The sequence below is a fragment of the Vigna unguiculata genome, chromosome 7, assembly GCF_037176805.1.
Source record: "Vigna unguiculata cultivar grain cowpea cultivar isolate G323 ecotype 2 chromosome 7, ASM3717680v1, whole genome shotgun sequence".
Lineage (NCBI taxonomy): Eukaryota > Viridiplantae > Streptophyta > Magnoliopsida > Fabales > Fabaceae > Vigna > Vigna unguiculata.
In genome coordinates this window covers 47,645,008-47,663,896 of record NC_140798.1, presented here as the reverse complement: position 1 = coordinate 47,663,896, position 18,889 = coordinate 47,645,008, and the positions used below count along the sequence as shown (strand labels likewise).

Here is an 18,889-nt window from a genome sequence, read left to right as displayed (position 1 = left end):
AAATATTTTAAATCAAAATATATATATATATATATATATTTATACGTATTATTAAATGAGAAAAATAAAATATTTTTTAAGATTTAATATATATATATATATATATATATATATATATATATAAATAATGACGATCTAAGATATTAAGTCAAGGAAATAATATATTGAAGAAACAAATATATAAAATTAAATAAATAAAATATATTTTTTTATACATTTAGTAATAACTTAATAAAATTAGGGATATACTTGTCCACTATGTCTACATAGGTTATGTATACATATAAAAGATGTTATATTTGTTTAATATAATTGATTTCATGTTTTTGCTATAAATTTGTAATAATTATATATTTAAGTCGGGAGAAGTAAACATGTACCATGAGTTGATAATTATAAAGTGTGTCAAGTTGACTTTAAAGTAGATACCTTCTTAGAAACATTATAAAAGTTATAAAGTAATAAAGTTATAAAATAATACATCACTATAATATCACTAAACTTATGTAGAAAGGCAAGAGAGAAACAAAAGATCTAAAGATAATTGAACAAAAGACAAAAAAAATTAAAAAACGCGTGAAACTAAATCGATATTTACAGTTTGTTTTATATATTTTAACCAGTGTTATCTTTTAATATATATATATATATATATATATATATATATATATATATATATATATATATATATTTTGTAAGGAATTGATTTATCTTTTAAATCAAATTATAATAACCTAAAAGTCAATGATTTTGTGACAAAGTATGTTCAGTCACGTTATTTAATTTGTTATCGTTATTTTATACATTATATGATCTGAACTACGTGAAAATAATAAAATAAAATAAAAGTAAATTTTTACTTGTTGATGGCAATATCATGAGACAATTTTTTTTAAAAAATGTTCAACATCTAGCTTTAAATGCATCTTGAAGTTAACGAATTAACAAATTTCATTTGTGTATATATATTTTTTTTACTATGTATTTTTAAACCTGACTTATTAATATAAATTTGACGAATTTAAAATCGCTATATTCTAAAAATTGCACAAAATAATTACAGATTTTTTACAAAGTCGTGTGAATATATATATATATATATATATATATATATATATATATATATATATATATATATATATATATGTTTCAAAAGTAAAATGACAATATTCAAAAAAATATTTACCAACACTTAAGGGTCATAAAATTTTATGTTTCTAACTAGACTTTATTAATTATGCCCGCAACTTCAATGACATATTTTTGATACATGGAAAAACAATGATCGAGAAGTAAGTAAGAACTTTTACTATTATATTATATTATTATTATTATTATTATTATTATTTCTAGTATTTCTAGTATTTCTAGCTTCGCAAAATTAGTGTGTTTAGTAGACAAGTAATGTTTTAACAAAATACATTATCCAATTTATTAAAAGAATATATCAAATTAAATTGAATTAATATTTCATTTTGTTTACCTTTAACTCATTTTAACCAATTCTCTAATTAGCAAGTTATTTGTGTTAATATGATATTTTTTTTAAATTGTACTTAAAAAAATAATTTAACATTTCAAGTACAATAATAAATAAATTGTAGTAAATTAATCCAAACTAATTCAATATGCATATATAACCCATATAAAGAGTGAATACTATACTATTCATGTCAAACTTATCACTAAAATTTTATTAGTTAGTTATGTGAATTTACTTCAATTATAGACAAAACTCAATCTAATTCATTTAGACTCAATTAAATTGAATTAATCATACCCGAGCACTAAAATTCTACAAAAATTAGTTATGTGAATTTCATTTCAATCAAAAACAAAATTCTATCTAATTTATTTGACTCAATTAGATTGAATGAGTCATTAAATAAACCAATCTAGTTATCCTAATAAATAGCTCTAAAAAGATTATGATAATCATATCCCATCACTAAAATTTTACATAAGTTAGTTATGTGAAATTTAATTCAATCATAAACAAAATTCAATCTAATTTATTTGGACTCAATTAAATTGAATTGATCACTAATAAATTAATCTAATCATTCTACTAAATATCTCTAAAAAGTTTATGATAATCATATATCAATCACTAAAATTTTATAAAAGTTAGTTATGTAAAATTTACTTCAATCATAAACAAATTTCAATCTAATTTATTCATACTCAATTAGACTAAGTTAATTAATGAATAAATCAATATAATTAACCTAATCAAATAAATATCAAAGTATGATAATCATATCCAATAAAATATTCTAAATGATTATTTTAAGTATTAAATATGTTATCTGAATGTTTTATAATAAATTTTTTATTTTATTTCAAGACTAAAATATATAATTTATAAAAATCAAACATAACCAAAACTCAAGATTCAAGATTGAGGACAAAAATATAATTAAGTCAAATAAAAAATAACACTTAATTGTTAAATAATGGTTAATTAATCGTTAAGATAACAGTATTTGAGAAAATACTAAGATTACTAATACTATAAATACATATTATTGTAGCGCCACGGGAGGACCCACCTCTGCACAGTCCCCTCCCTCAATCAATTCTATTTCTCCCAACTTTTTCCCTCAAAAACAACAACACATCCCAACCCATCTCTCTCTCTTTTCCGGCGTTTTCGCCTGTAACCCCTTTTTACGTTTTACTGCAAAGTCCTTCCCCTTCTTTCTTTTTCAATCTTTCAATCTTTTTATTCTCCGTCGTAATATTTCGTTCTTTCGTTCTTTCGTTCATATCTATCTATCTATCTGCTACTTGTTTTTCTTTTCTGCTTTTCATTAATTATTCTTCTTCTCCCCAATTTGCTTATCTGCTTCCTCGGATTCCTTACCGCTTCCCTGATTTCACCGTTATGACCTTTTCCCCATTCATTTTCTGAGATTTTCCGAGGTTTGCACTGTTGCCATTTTATTATCAATTTATTAGGGTTTTTCTCCTATCTGCACCGACTTTATTATTAATTATCTGCGTCTGTGTTTTCTTTTTGATCAATCAGGGTTTCCGAGAGATGGCGAACGAAGGAAGTAATACTGAGACCTTAGCTCCCGCGGAGCCACATCTGTTCGAGGTATTATATGAAGCGTGGTTCCGTGTCTTGAAAAAATAAGTAGTTTAGATGCTTATATTTATGGTGAAGTTTGTGAATCAAACAGTGTTGTTTGTTTAATGAGTTTGAAGATGTTATGTACTGATGTCGTTCAAGCATTCTTTATTTAAATCTTGCATCCGTTAAAATTTTGATCCGTATGTTACTGGATACTGAGAGCCTGCTGCAATCATTGTTTTGATATTTTTCAACCGTTCGTAAATCATAAGAGTTCGCTGGAGAAGTTTGTTGTCTCTGCGGCTAGTCCTCTTTCTGCACTGTGATAGATTACTAGTGTAAATGGAGGCCTATTTAATTTCTACACCAGATTTTTTCTGTTTTGGATGTTTTGGCGTGAATTCTTATCCTTGTATCACTTAATTCTTGCACGGTTCAGTTGAGTATAATTTGATCACGTAAAACATAACTCATAATCTCTTTTGTAGAACCGGCACGTTGATGCTAGCCAACATCATCAAACTTCGTATGCTCCCGCTACAACTGGGTCTGAAGCCGCATCATGGACTGTTCATAGCTCTACAGGAAATGGGATCTATTCTAATCCAACCTACCAGTATGATCAACATCCACAGCCGCCTGCAAGAAGCATTCAAGATGGACACAATGTATCATCAGTTGCTGGTAATTCATCAAATTTGGGAACAGCTAATGTAACCCAAGATTACAATGCATACGCATCATACCCAAGTTCTTCTAATCCATATGGTTATGGCAGCATGGGATACTCGGGCTACTATAACAACTATCAGCAGCAGCCTAATCATACCTATTCACAGCCTGTAGGAGCATATCAAAACACAGGTGCTCCTTATCAGCCTATTTCCTCCTTTCAGAATACTGGGTCTTATGCTGGATCTGCAAGTTATTCAAGCACTTATTACAATCCTGCTGATTATCAGACTACTGGAGGTTACCAAAACAGCAGCGGATATGGAAATCAAGCGACTGTGTGGAACAATGGCAGTTACTCTTCTCATCCGTATACTAATTACACCCCAGATTCCAGTGGTTCCTATAGTTCTGGTGCTGCCACTACTTCATTGCAGTATCAGCAACAGTACAAACAGTGGGCAGACTACTACAATCAAACAGAAGTCAGCTGTGCACCTGGGACAGAGAACTTATCTGTCGCTAGTTCATCTGCTTTGGGTTGCCCTATTCCTGCAGTTACTAGCGGTTATGCAACTCCAAGTAGCCAGCCACCACAATCATATCCACCATTTTGGAGGCAAGAGTCCAGCTCTTCTGCTATACCTTCTTTTCAGGTTTGAAGATTATTTTCAGTCCAAAAGTGTGGAAAATGATTACTTCTTAGAATATTTGACCTGACAGAGCAGATACATTGTTATTCATACTGTCAAGTTGCTTCTGTTCTGGCTTTTGTTGAATTCCAATTCTAATAAAAGAATTTCCATGATGGATATCTAATATTTGTCTGGCTTCAGTTTTATGAGATTGTTGTATTTGGATGATTAGTATTTTTTTGAAGTCTAGTTTAGTTAACTTAATAATTTTATGTTAATTTCTTTTTGTGGTCAGCCTGCTGCAGTAAATGGTGGTGATCACGATGGTTACTGGAAACATGGGCCCCAAAGTTCTCAGATACAACAAACTAATCCTATTCAGCCAAACTATCAAAGTCCTTTGGATTTAAAATCTTCTTATGATACATTTCAGGATCAACAGAAGACTCTATCTTCTCAAGGAACCAATTTGTACCTCCCTCCTCCTCCTCCGCTGCCTCTCCCCTCTCAACAGGTAAACTTGTCACCTGTACAAAGTGCTCCATCTCCAGATGCAAAACGGGTAAGCAAACTTCAAATTCCTACAAATCCACGAATTGCTTCAAATTTGACATTTGGACAGCCCAAAGCCGAAAAGGATGGGTCTTCAACTGTTTCTGCTCCGAAACCTGCGTATATTGCTGTTTCGTTACCAAAGCCAGCTGAGAAAGTATCATCTAACGATGCTGCTAATTCCATACTTAAGGTGATACTTGGACAATAATATTTAATGGATTTTTAAATTACATAATGCATTCTAAATTATTATCTTCCTGACAATTTTTTTATTTCATTACATTATTTGCTTTATAAGAACATCATTGTACTATAAGTTGATGGAAACTAAGTGTTTGGACTTACAAGTTTGGCCATAAAAGAAAAAAAAGAGTATTATCTGTTAATAATTACCGAACTATTCTTGCTCACAGCCTGGTATGTTTCCCAAGTCTTTACGTGGCTATGTGGAAAGAGCTTTGGCTCGTTGTAAAGATGATAAGCAAATGACTGCATGTCAGGCAGTCATGAAGGAGGTGAGATTTTAGTCTTATACTTAAAGAAGAAAATATATGATGATAATATTTCTTTCATATCCTGCTCTTTATTTATTTGCTAGATTTGTTTCCCCCTCCCTTCTAGTTTTGCAGCTTTTACTCTATGGCAAATGATACATGTTTGTATGTAACGTTTGAATCAAACAAAACAGGGTTGACGGTCTTGACCTTAGTTATTCAGAGCAGAAGAAGTATATGATTATGTAATTTCGTATAACTTGCTGTCATGTTTTTAAATTGATACTCTCCAGTCATTCAGAAAAAAAAGTTGACATGTGTTTATAGAGCTAATGGTAAGTGATAGAGGGACATTTGTGTACGGACATACCCACAGCAACATTCTTAATTACCTTTGTTATTGTAATTAATAATTTCATTTTTCATCCAATCACCAACCATCATGTATGGTATATTAACTTTTATAATGACTATCTTGAAAGTCATACTAGGGATGATTTCTGATTGGTTGACTTTTATATCGACTTCAATAGTGTAAAAGGTTTTACTGATAGTGCATGTCTGTGAAACTCTTCGTAATAGTGAATTTAGTTAGATTCATCTACATTGTTGATGCCTTTTACATTGTCATCTGATCATGATAAGATTATTGAATTTTTGAAATAATGACTTTAAGAGGAACATCTATGGTGATTTCTGTTTGGTTGATATTGTAAAAATCTTTATACTGACAATGTCTCAATGAAATTCTTGAATAAATACCTGCTGCCAAATCATTGTACATGCACACAATGTCTTGTAAATTTTCCCCTCAATAAGCACACAACTTGTGTGTGCACAAGGATGAAAGAGAAATGTAAGCTGTAGAATCTTATTATCCGCTACAGGGAGCACATGATACCATTCAGTGCAGTAAAAAGCCAGAGCTTTAGGACTATTATTTACCATGAGATCTCCCTTGACAATTTCTTTCAAAATCCTTCTTGGTCTCCCTCTCCTCCAGTGCATGCAAGAATGTTACTGAAAACGATTGCAGTTTTTGCCTGCAAAGGGAGACAATTATTATCTGATGCTGTGTCTGAGAATTGGAATTTATTTTTACTTATTTTCACTTATGGCAATTGACTTCTTGTCCTTTTTGTTGATCGCTATGAACATCAATCATATAGGTTGTTTTCTTGATTTTTGTTTGTCAGTTTGCTTCTATAATAATCTTACCCGATTCCTTAACCTACTTGGCAGATGATAACTAAGGCAACAGCTGATGGTACCCTCAACACACGAAATTGGGATATGGAACCACTTTTCCCATTGCCAGATGCAGATGTGATCAATAAAGAGTATGATTTCTCTTGTTTTTGTTGGTTGAAATATCATTATTGTACCTACCTGAGTGTAAATTTCAGGTGTTTATATATTTTTTTTCTTCTGATTTTCATGGTTTGATCAATTTCTGTTTATTCTTCCTATTTTCCATTTGGAATATGTACAAGGAGGAATTAAAGTAGCTTATTTCTTTTGTTTGGGAGGACCAAAAAGTGAAAAATTGAATGTAGTTAAATTAAAAGAAAGTTAAAAATTTAAAGTAAAGTAAATAGTTTATGTTGTACAATATAGAATTACGGTACTTTATTAAAATAGGTATACAAACTATTAAAAATTTTGTTTGATGTGATAGTATGATAGGAGCTTCCTCTTTATACACAACAAGAACCTATTTGTTTTAAATTTTATTAGAAGCCATACAAATTTCTGTTGTAGTAAATGTGACATTTTAGAAACTATTAATCATGTTGCTTGATTTTAATTGGATTTGGTCAGACTAGAGCTTATAGTGTTGAGTGTATTTTATCGAATCTGTTAGGCCTATTGGTCGCTCACAATTAAGCCTCTTTTGGATCATCCATAAATATGTATTTTTACATTCGAGATGTCTAGTCTTTAGTATGAGGAGGTGTATTAGAGATCCTCCATCAACTAGAGATATGACAAAATTATAGTATACAAGTGAGTGCAAATCTTACCTAACAAGCTTTTTGTGGGGTTGAAACTTACTTGCTAAGTGCAATAAAACACCAATTCATAAAGATGAGAATGTATCTATGTAGTCTTTATCTGATACCAAAGCACATACCTAAATGCTTATCCTTAAAACTTATACTAAGTTTTTACCTTTTTTTATTTTACATCTGTTGAAGGTTTTCTTAATCTCTAAAGCAATACATTAAGGAAAAAAACTATTGAATGAACAACTAGAAGCATCTAATCTCTTAGAAGTCCTGATATCATTTATCTGCTTCCTCTTGAAATAATTAGGATAATTTAATGGAAAGTGATGCATGTCTTATTTTATTTTTTAATTTTATCCTCACTTTATTCTTTTTCAAACGTATATACCATGCATTGCATCTGTGCTTCATATGCATCCTATCCTTTGTAACATTAGATTATAATGTTAACGATAGAATATTATTTTAATGTGATGTTATATTATGACAAATATTATTTGTTGCTGTTTCGAGCAGTAGTTCACTGTCATCAGCTCAGGATTCTTTGTTGCCAAAGTATAAAAAAAGTCCTAGACGATCTAAAAGTAGGTGGGAGCCCATGCCTGAGGAGAAGCCAGTTGACAATCCAGTGTTAATGAGTAATGATGCTGTGAAGTTCAATAGTTGGGTGCCTAATGCAAAGGACAGAAAGGTATTTATATGCTTGTTCAAGTAATTTATGGAATTTTCAAGGCTCTAGCTGGTGTCATTCTTGTTACTTGTTACAAATTCGGTGCAACTGCAGTTTAATTAGTTTACCTTTTTGTTTTCCTGTTTTCCCTTTAGTTTTTTATTATTGGTTTTGCTTCATTTCATGCCATTTTTATCTTATGGGTTATGTTTGAGGCTATGCATCGATATAATCAGGGATCTTTACTATTATGATATGGATAATAGTTGCTTTGTGATCCCCATGGCACGATCCTAGTCTGAATGATCCTTTGCTTTTCAGATAAGTTGGAGGTTCACATCCCATATATTTAGTGTGCTCACTTTTATTCTACATTTCAATATCCTGCAATTTTTGTGTGAGCTTCTGTGAGTGAGCTAGTATCATATGAAAATTGTATAGATTTGTCATTTGGTTGGCTTATGTATTGTCATAATTATAATTATTTTGTTCATAAAGCTTCTCAAGTTCATTGTATTCTTTTATGTTTAACCAAACTGACTGCTTTACTTATTTATATTGTTCTATAAACTGTGTCATTATTGACATGTACCGTAACTGGTATTCTTTGTTGGGTCTGGAGTTTGGTACCCTTGTTTACGAACACATGAATTTGTTTTTTGTGTCTTTAGCCTTATTCATTTTCAAAGAACTTTTTAATCTTGTGAAGTATTGTTCTTTTTTCCTCATACCAGAAGTGCTCTTAAAGTACAATCACGTTGAGAATGAGAAGTATGTGTGCCTATAAATTTTAAAGAATGAATGTTTCGCTTACCTCATAAAATGCCATGCAGGTGGCAATGGAAAACAAAGAAAGCAAGGAGGACGAGTTGAGGAATACTAAATTTTCTCCATTACTGCAGAGAATGTCTAGTAAGGCTCTCCAAAGGCCATTTAAGAAGCAGCGTCTTACTGATGCTTCTATTGTTTCTGAAAATGGTGATGCATCTAGTGATAGTGACAAGGAACAAAGTTTGACTTCGTATTATACTTCTGCAATGGCATTTAGTGATACACCAGAGGAAAGGAAGAGACGCGAAAATCGTTCCAAAAGATTTGATTTACAAGGCCATCGAACAGAAAATAACCACTCTAGGAAAAAACATGCTGGAGCTGGAAACTTGTACAATAGAAGGGCTAGTGCCTTGGTTCTGAGCAAAAACTTTGAGGATGGTGCCAGCAAAGCTGTTGAGGATATTGACTGGGACGCTCTGACTGTGAAGGGCACTTGCCAGGAAATTGAAAAGCGATACCTGCGTCTAACTTCTGCCCCTGATCCTGCCACTGTAATGTCTCCTCTTAATAATTTAAATTACTGTTACTTTTCTCTGTCCCTCTATTTCCTTTACTCCCTAACTATGAACCTTATTAAACTGCTATGAATTAAAGGTACGACCTGAAGAGGTTCTTGAGAAAGCTCTATTGATGGTTAAGAATTCCCAGAAGAATTACCTTTATAAATGCGACCAGTTAAAGTCCATTCGCCAAGACCTAACTGTTCAACGAATACGCAATCAGTTGACAGTCAAGGTATTTTTTCTGATGGATAACATTCTAGTATTGCTTATTCTTTTTTTCTTTTTTATTTTTTTTAAAATTTAATGGTTTCCCACTTCTCCTGCATCTCTCTGGCTATGCTACTGATCAATTGTTCAGGAACCTCTTTAAATTTTAAATTTCCATATCTTTATTGAAGTAATGAGATATTATAGTGAAAACATATCGTCCCGCACTTGTATTTTTCTTATTTTAACGTGTTCTGCATATCAGAATTCGTTTCTGATATAACATAATGACGTCATCTGATGTAACCTATAGAAAAAGGCTTTTTGTGATGGTAATTTGCATATTCTGTATACACTGATATATTTTCCACTTTTCTGCCGTTGATAGTAAGTAACCCTTGAAAGTGTGATTCAGGTGTATGAAACACATGCCCGATTGGCACTAGAATTTGGGGACTTGCCTGAATATAATCAGGTTAGTTCTGTATATTATCTGTGAAGAAAAATGCTTTATTTAGTTTTAGGGTCTGATTACTTTTTTGTGTGTTTTTTCTTGTGAATTATGCATCTGTTTTCCTTCTGAGATCAAGGATTAAAATATTTCACTGTTGGTTTTTTGGTTGGAGGGGTTAGAGTGGAAATAGGGAGGATAAAATTTAATTTATCAATACTTTTTCACTTTATTTATCACCTATTTTCATATTTTATCTCTTCTCTTTATTTTTCTTCACCTTAGTACCCTTTTTAATTTTTACTTTATTTCTCACCCATTTCCACCCATCGTTTTAATTGCTATCTATCCTATTTCTCTAGTCTCTCTACCAAACAAGGCATAAAGGCAATCAATGCTATGAATTAGTTAATTGTAATTTTAAATCAAGGATGAAAATTGGGTTCCATTCTTGCTCGTTTTGAAATGTGAATGATTTATTATAGACGTTGCCGATGTTATTCAACTTGTAAATGAACTTTACATATCGATCCTATTTGTGTGAATGCAGTGTCAATCTCAGTTAAAAACTCTTTATGCCGAAGGAATTGAGGGCTCGGATATGGAATTTGCGGCTTACAACTTGCTTTGTGTTATTATGCATTCAAATAATAACAGAGATCTCGTGTCATCAATGGCCAGGTTTGCCCTGCGCTTCCAAGCCTTGATTTCTTTTTTAAAAGGAGTCATCTGTCTGAATTTTGTGATGTTATCTCAGATTGAATCGGGTGTGGGAGTTATCTCCCCAAAAAATGCTTTGATAACTATATTGTGTTTCACCTATCAGAATTTTTGTGCTTTTGTTATTATAATCTGCATTGTTAAAATTTACTAGTTTTGGTCTTTTGGGAGTTCTATTCCCTGAAAAGTACTTTGATAATTCTGAATGTTATTTAAAATTTGGAAATTGTTGGTTTGAATTGTAGTCATGTGATGGGAAGGATTTGCCTGCTCAAAACCTCAAATGTTAGTTGTTTGGTATAAGTGAAGTGATAGATCTAAAAATGTTTAATTGAGAGAAAATAAAAGGATCGAGTCTAGGAATGAATTTACTGGGTCAATATTTATATTCTGAATTAAGTTTTTACTATAATTTAAATTATAAAGAAAATTTATAATATGTAAAATATACATCCAGAATAGAGGATATTAAAAATGTTTAATTGAGAGAAAATAAAAAGGATTGAGTCTAGGAATGAATGTACTGGGTCAATATTTATATTATGAATTATTTTTTTACTATGACTTAAATTATAAAGATAACTTATAACCTACACATCTATACTTAAAATATATTAGAAGTTTGTGTCCTAGGTTCCCGAAAGCCAATTTTGATCCCATCCCTATTCCTTGGGTTGAAATCACTGATTCTCAGATGCTGATGAACAATAGAGGATTGGATCAATATATGCCGAGTCTTTCCATGGATATACGGAAATATTTTTCCAGAAATTATTGTAATAATATTATAATTATAGCCCAGTCTCAATTATTCTGCCATGATTCATATAACGTCTCAAATTTGAACGTCTAATGTTCTCAACACCAGGTTGTCACCCGAAGCAAAGAAGGATGAAGCTGTAAAACATGCCCTTGCCGTTCGTGCTGCTGTAACTTCAGGAAATTATATTGCATTCTTTAGACTGTACAAAGCAGCTCCTAACTTAAACACCTGCCTTATGGGTGAGTGTTTGAAATTAACTTGTTTTCACCGTGTTAAGGGGATAAACTGAAGTGATTTTTTATTTTATTTTATTTTCCACAGATCTATATGTTGAAAAGATGCGTTATAAGGCTGTGAACTGCATGTGCCGGTCATATCGCCCAACTCTACCTGTCTCGTACATTTCTCAGGTTCTTGGGTTTTCGACTGGAGGTGCCATAAATGGAGCCAGTGACGAAAGAGATACAGATGCTTTGGAAGAGTGTTCAGAATGGTTGAAAGCACACGGTGCTAGCATAATTACTGATAATAATGGAGATACACTACTTGATGCTAAAGTATGTTCGATCTCTATCCTTCTCATTCACACTGTCCTGTGGGTTCTACTCTAGTCAAGATTTTATGGTTCCCGGACATATTTTGATTTGTTGAAACATCACTCATGTTGAGCATTATGGTAGTGTTACCTTGAATCATTGCATTGACTTCTTCCACATTTTGAGAGGTGGTTTGGACTTAATCCATGAACCGGTTCACCTGTATAAGTCTAGAAATACACCGTCACTAATCGACTTGTGAAATTGTTTTCTTAACCTGATTTATGGGTGGGTGATCTGATGGACATTTTTAATTTGCAGGTTTCAGCATCTTCTCTGTGTATGCCTGAACCAGACGATGCTGTTGCCCACGGAGATGCCAATCTTGCTGTTAATGACTTTTTAGCACGAGCACCTTTATAGCCAAGTTTATTGTTTTTGAGGCACAGAATGATATGTGATATGACGTGGTGGGTAGAACAAAGGCTGTGTGATGGATGGTCGTGTAACTTAGAGTCAAACCTTGGGATTAGTAAGTGGAATATAATGAACTGTGGGAAGAGAAAAATATGAAGCCGCCTAACGTTCCAATGAATACGTAACATACATACAGCCTTAAATATTGATTGATTAATTGTTTTGATGCTTACTATTCTTTCCTGGAGAAAGGTCAGGACTATAGGTGCAATGCAATGTAATTTAGCTCTCAAAATAGTTATAAAATTTCCCTCTCATTTTTGTACGAGAATGTCTTCTGTACTTTAAACAATTTCAAATATTCATATTTTATATAAAAAATTTATAACATGCTTTCGATTTCGATGGTTAATAGCATCTAATATAAAGTCGGGCCGAAATAAATGAAGAAACATGTATATTTTGTTAGATAGTTGCAAGCTTATATGCTTAGGTATTGCCTCCTGCACCCTATCTTTTTTTTTTTTTTTTTCTGCATCTTATCGATTATCAATGTGAAATATCATAGATAACTTTTTAACCCTATCTACTTTAAGCCAATTTTTTTTGACAGTTTCATACCCAACGTGAGGCGCATATCCCTCAATGTTGACGGTGGCAGCACCTTTGAAGTTGTGAGCTGCGTTTTTGCAGCAGAGAAGAAGCATGTGGGCAGCAGATCAATGTATTAGAGCATAGAGCAGAGGGCACTGAAGTGGTGGCTTTCCGCCGGCAAGCGAACGGCAGTTTCCTCCACCTGAGAGGTAAGCTGTGTTCTCCGTTAAGGGGAGCTTTCGAAAAGCAAGAAAAGCAAGGTCACCGTGTTTGAGTAAGGGCGTTTTTTTTTGCATCCCACGTTTTTTTCTGCATTTCCATTTTTTTTTTCATTTTATGTTCTTGATTTATATTTATATATAATGAGATTTTTTTTGTCTGCAAGGACTTATTTGTAATATACTATTTACAATATAATTAATTTATTTTTTAAAGATGAACAGTTATTTTTTATATTTTTTATAGAATTATTTTAACAATTAATTAATTATTTATTAATAATTAATTTTCCTTTTTTCTTTTACTTTATTTTTAATAAATATAAATTGACTATGTATATTATTATATACTAATATAATATTATATATGTATAAAAAAATGTTTAAAAAATGTGTAAATAGTGTTTATGTTTACGCAAATAATAATAAATTGGATAACAATATGTGAAAACGAACCGGATAAAAAGAATTCAGGATATGTAGTGTGAACCAACATATGAAATCCGGTTAATATTTTTTGAGTATTAGATTTCACAATTCGTGATTAAAAAAATTTGACATTTAATTGGATTTTGAAATTTGATGAACAAAAGAAATTAACACAATTTATATAATCGGATTTTTAAATTCAATAAAAATAAAAATGATATAATTTGGTTTGGAAATCAGGTAAATAAAAATCATAACCAGATTTCAAAAATTTGATGAACACGAGAATTTACACATGAACAGATATTAAAATCCAATGAAAAAAAAATTATATTCAACCGGATTTCAAAATTTGAAACAGAAAAAATGAAATTATATTATTTTATTTATTTGGTGGAAGTCTAAATAGGGTCATACTTAATAATTTTATAAGTTGATATTAGAGTTGAATCAGGTTTAAAGTTCACTTCTTAATTGTTATTTATTAGGGTTGTTTACTATTGGATCACTTATTAATATTTAATCTTATACAAAAATATATATTTTGGTGAGTAGTATGTTGAAAGACTCATAATGATAAGATCAATTTATAGTAAATAAATAGATATAAATTTTATTTTACGAACCAATTTTATTGAACTGAGTAGATTTAAATTTTATTTATTAACATTATAAAATGAAATTTGGTGTAAAATTTGATTGTTATATATATATAAGATCTCCTAAATTCTCAACTAAAAAACTTGCAAGCACTTGTCATTTTCCCTCTCCAAAACTCATAAATATTTGGAGTAACTTTACTAATATATATATACAAAAAGTTGACTTTTTCTCTTTTATTTTACAAAATAACAAAAATATAAATTAGTTACAATATATTTAATCACAGTCTCTTATTAGATGGACGATCATTAATTCATAACAATAATCGCCTAAAATTAGTTTTCTATTTGTAATATAAAATTATTTATATGCCATGCATAAACATATTTTGTTTCATCATTTTAAATGTCTAGATTTTATTTTATCAATTACCTTTACTAAACAAACAATTTTATTAATTTAACAAACAATTATCATGTTTTATATGATACATTTATATATAGTTTTTACACAAACCTTTACCCGTGTGTTAATTTAGCTAAAATACCTTAGTGTAGATTAGTAATATTTCATAGAAAAATACGGCTTTGACACTCACTCTAAAAATACATATATTTTACAGTTCTTTTTCATAACACAATAAAATATATTAAAATTTTAAATTAAAAAATATAAAAATACGATTATAATATTATTATTTTGAGTTGTAATATAAATATATTTTTTCCTGGTGTGAAAGTATCACCACTCCATTTCATGTTCTACTTAAAATATATTTTTCTATATTTTTTTAACTCTTTGGTTATAATTAGGGTAAGACTAAAAAAGTAAGGAAAACATTAAATGATGAAAAATTTAATAGAATCAGATAAACACCGGGAGGGTATGAATGTTTGTTTGTGGTAAGGAAATAATGAAGTAATTTATGAAAGTGAAGATTACAACTTTTTACCAGAGTGCCAGTTGCCAGCACCGCACTAGGCAAGAACAGAAGAAATAGAATAGAGAAATTACAAAAAACAAAAAAATGCACAAACTGAAACTCACGATGGTGATGGTGATGATGATCAACTCCTCTTGTTTTTACTACCCAGCAAGAGGGAGAAGTAGAAGAGAAATCTAAAGAAGAATCCCCAGGCAACTGTGACCCACAAGCAGTTCCACTTGGTCAAATCGGTGACCCCGTTCTGCCGCAAAATGTCGGAACCGGTGGTCAAACAGGTGGAGGTGGTGATGTTCATTCCGAGAGTGTTGCTCATGGCGTCCAAAAGCTTAAGCTTCAGAGCCTGTGGCACCGACCCAAGGGGCGTGTTATCGAAAATCTGGACCCCCCTCACGAAGCACTTCACTGGGTCATCGAACTCGTTCTGCAAAACAGCTTCATAAGGGTACTTCACCAGTGACAGATAGTGGAACCAAATCCAGTAACTGGGAATCCTATCCCTGTTGATGAAGAATCCACTGAACAGCAAGAAATACGCTAGAATGGCCACCACGATGGTGTAACCCAGCATCACGTGAGGCACCACACCGGAGAGGAACGTCACGAACGAATTCCCAGCCCAAAACGACGCAAAGATAATCAGGAAATAAAACAAAAAGCCCGAAACTCCACCGTCCAGGCCCACGGCCCAGAACGTGGTTGCCGCGAAAGCCAACGAGAGAAAGGCTAGCGCCGGCAATGCCACCACCGCATGCGAGACCAAATAGGAGATTCTCCGATAAGCGTTGTAAGCAGTTTCCCTCATGAAAATGTAGCGTTCTTGGAGGAACACGGGAAGCGCGTCGGCGGTGGTGTAGAAAGTTGTTGACATGGCAAACGCGAAGAATCCGAGTCTCTCTTGCACTCCTTTCGGAGAGTTATCGAGTTGCCAAAACATGGTGGCAAGAATGAACCCCGTCACCATCACCGCACCCAATCTTATCCCAAACAACTCAGGCATTCTTCTCGAGTTCAAAAACGACCGCTTCGACAGCGTCGCCATCTCAATCCAAAACGGATTCGCGAAAGTTGGCACCATTGACGACGGGTTTGGATTCGTGTTCGTGGCGCCGGAGACCAGTTTCCCTCGCGAAATGCTCGCGCTTATTGCTTCCTTCAACGACAACCCGTTCCGTTCCGCCTCCGTTGTCGTTTGATGGTGCTTCGTCATGCTCTGCCACGACTTGTTGAACTCGACCAAGCTCTTCGTTCCGCCGGGGGAGCCTTCCAGTTCGCGAATCAGGTCCAACGCGAACTCCGTTCTGTTGTCAGTTTCCGGAATCGGATGACCGAACTCGGAGAAGAAAACCGGTAACTGCGACGGTGAACCGCTGTAAACGGTTTGGCCTCGCGATAAGAAGACCATGCGGTCCAGAAGCCCTAGGATTCGGTAACTCGGCTGGTGAATGGACATGATCACGATGCTTCCGCTCTGTGCGATTCTCTGCAAAACCTTCACCACCAAGAACGCGCTGGTGGAGTCAAGTCCCGATGTTGGCTCGTCCAGGAACAGCAGGATCGGGTCGTGGATAATATCTATACCGATGGAAACTCTCCGTCGCTCTCCGCCGGATACCCCGCGGTGGCCTTCGTCACCGATGACTGTTTTCGCGGCGTTCCGAAGACCTAGCTGCTCGATGAGAGCCTGGACGCGGGCGTTTTTCTTCGACTTGGAGAGCGTGCGCGGAAGTCTGAACTCCGCTGCGAACATCAGAGTCTCTTCCACGGTGAGCATCGGGAACAGCAGGTCATCCTGCATCACGTACGCGGAGATCACCTTCAGAAGACGCGATTCCAGCGTTTCGCCGTTCAGCGCCACCGTGCCTTTTAGACTTCCCTTGGCGATTCGGTTCGCGAGCGCGTCGATCAGTGTTGACTTTCCAGAACCGCTTGCACCTAGAACCGCCATGATCTCGCCGTCGCGCGCCTCGCCGGAGATATCGTTCAGCAGCGTCTTGGTCCGCCTGAACATGCTCTCGCCGACGGCAGGAGCCTCGGCCACCGCGGATCCGCCGAGGCGGCTTCTACGGCGGGGGAAGACAGAGGAGAGGGTCATTTTACGGCGCGCCTTGACGCTGTATGTGAGGTTACTGAAGGAGAGGACGAATGGCAGCGAGCGAGGCCCAACTCCGGCGGCGTCAACTATATCAAGCGCGTGATGAACCGGTGTCTCACTCCCATCACCGGCGGCCTCCTTCCTGGCATCTCCGACGTGCTTGAGGAGCTGTCCGAGAGTGGGCATCTCAGCGGAGGCGGGGCGGCGCGTGAGGTCGTCCATTTCCATTAAATCGAAGTAGGGAGTGGTGACATTGTTTATGGATAATGAATTGTCCGCAACAATGCGAGATGACATTGCTTCTGGGAGCTTGAGAGTGTAGAAGTTGTTGATGAGTTGGAGAAGAAAGGTTGAAGAGTTATGCAGTATATATATGGAAATGGGTGTGGAAGGATAATAATATAGGGTTTTGACTAATGTATGGGTTTTATTTGGAGGTGACCTACAACTCCTAATTCATCAATTGCCCAAACGTATGTATCTGAATGTGATGATCTGTTATCTTATTCATCACACTGTTTGAAATTCAAATTCCTGCGTGTTAGGTGGGGGCGTCCATCTACTGTGGCCTAACCATGCAAATACCACTTCTTTCGGTCCAATACTATTTCATCTTCAACAAATTCCTTTCTTCTTCTCCAATTTTTCACCTTTCTTCAGACCAACCATTCACGAAACCGCACCATATCCGAAAACTGTCCAAACAAATAACCACTTATATTAGAACACCTATATAATATGACCAGTGTTGTTGGTCTTTTGGATAATCATTTCCTATAACACAAAACAGTGTCACTATAATACTATGATTTTAGTGTTACAACGTGTCATTACATAATGAGTTTCACTAGACAGTACACAGTTCCAGAGACGAAAGGGGATTGAGGATGAAGTCTCCCTTTATTTTCTTAATTAATGCATTTACGGCTTTTGGGTTACTTCTCCTTGTTAATGCATTCACTGTATTCATAAAATTACTAAGTTGTGCACGTAAAGCTACCAAAGTAGGCAAGAAATATGCGTAAAACCTGGCGCCATGTGATGGATGACGCTGAAATGTGGAAAAAATTGAAACCAAGACTCAAGAAAAGTGTAAGAAAGGGAGAAAAATATGTGGAACTGAACTGATATGAATCACCATCACCAATAACCCACCTCCATCAACACTGTTACTTTCAGATTATTATTATTGTAATTAAATTTTGAAATACTTGCATGTATTGATTATATTAATATTTTCATTGCCGTCTATTTTCTTCCCTGTGTTAAATAACTGAATTTTACTTTTACTGTCATGTTTTTGTTATTCTGTTTTGGCTTCCAGAAGAAAAAAAAAACATCGCCGGCCAAAGTCAAACAACATCATCAGAGATAGAAAAATGGTCAGAGGTGACGGTTGGTTACCTTTTACAATTTAAATTTGTTTTCTTCGGTAATCTCTGTCTTTGATACTGCAATATGA

General features: G+C 34.0%; 2 protein-coding genes across 4 annotated transcripts; one reads left to right on the top strand and one right to left on the bottom strand.

The window, feature by feature from the left end:
- Positions 1 to 2,560: 2,560 nt before the first annotated feature.
- On the top strand, positions 2,561 to 12,870 carry SAC3A (SAC3/GANP/Nin1/mts3/eIF-3 p25 family). 3 transcript variants are annotated; one of them, XM_028082621.2, is made up of 15 exons: positions 2,561 to 2,925; positions 3,032 to 3,103; positions 3,568 to 4,407; positions 4,682 to 4,900; positions 5,009 to 5,131; positions 5,355 to 5,456; positions 6,678 to 6,775; positions 7,961 to 8,135; positions 8,948 to 9,439; positions 9,543 to 9,683; positions 10,074 to 10,133; positions 10,660 to 10,790; positions 11,698 to 11,831; positions 11,914 to 12,149; positions 12,450 to 12,870. In XM_028082621.2, the coding sequence occupies exons 2-15, from the start codon at positions 3,044 to 3,046 to the stop codon at positions 12,549 to 12,551; spliced, it is 2,913 nt and encodes a 970-aa protein (XP_027938422.2). In that variant the 5' UTR covers positions 2,561 to 2,925; positions 3,032 to 3,043; the 3' UTR covers positions 12,552 to 12,870. The 3 variants fall into 3 exon arrangements, with proteins under 3 accessions (XP_027938422.2, XP_027938421.2, XP_027938423.2); XM_028082620.2 differs by having other exon boundaries at positions 4,682 to 5,131; XM_028082622.2 differs by lacking the exon at positions 2,561 to 2,925 and having other exon boundaries at positions 3,026 to 3,103; positions 3,568 to 3,763; positions 3,858 to 4,407; positions 4,682 to 5,131.
- Positions 12,871 to 15,263: 2,393 nt separating this feature from the next.
- On the bottom strand, positions 15,264 to 17,939 carry LOC114189780 (ABC transporter G family member 6-like). The gene has a single exon (XM_028078467.2). It carries the CDS (start codon positions 17,722 to 17,724, stop codon positions 15,457 to 15,459), a length of 2,268 nt encoding a protein of 755 aa, XP_027934268.2. The 5' UTR covers positions 17,725 to 17,939; the 3' UTR covers positions 15,264 to 15,456.
- Positions 17,940 to 18,889: the final 950 nt, after the last annotated feature.

Bases quoted from the DNA above. Each gene is read 5' to 3' on its own strand.
- SAC3A (XM_028082620.2), top strand. From the start codon at position 3,044: ATGGCGAACGAAGGAAGTAATACTGAGACCTTAGCTCCCGCGGAGCCA. The intron at 10,791-11,697 runs GTTTGCCCTGCG...TCTCAACACCAG, and splicing joins CTCGTGTCATCAATGGCCAG to GTTGTCACCCGAAGCAAAGA. The intron at 12,150-12,449 runs GTATGTTCGATC...TTTAATTTGCAG, and splicing joins ATACACTACTTGATGCTAAA to GTTTCAGCATCTTCTCTGTG.
- LOC114189780 (XM_028078467.2), bottom strand. From the start codon at position 17,724: ATGTCATCTCGCATTGTTGCGGACAATTCATTATCCATAAACAATGTC.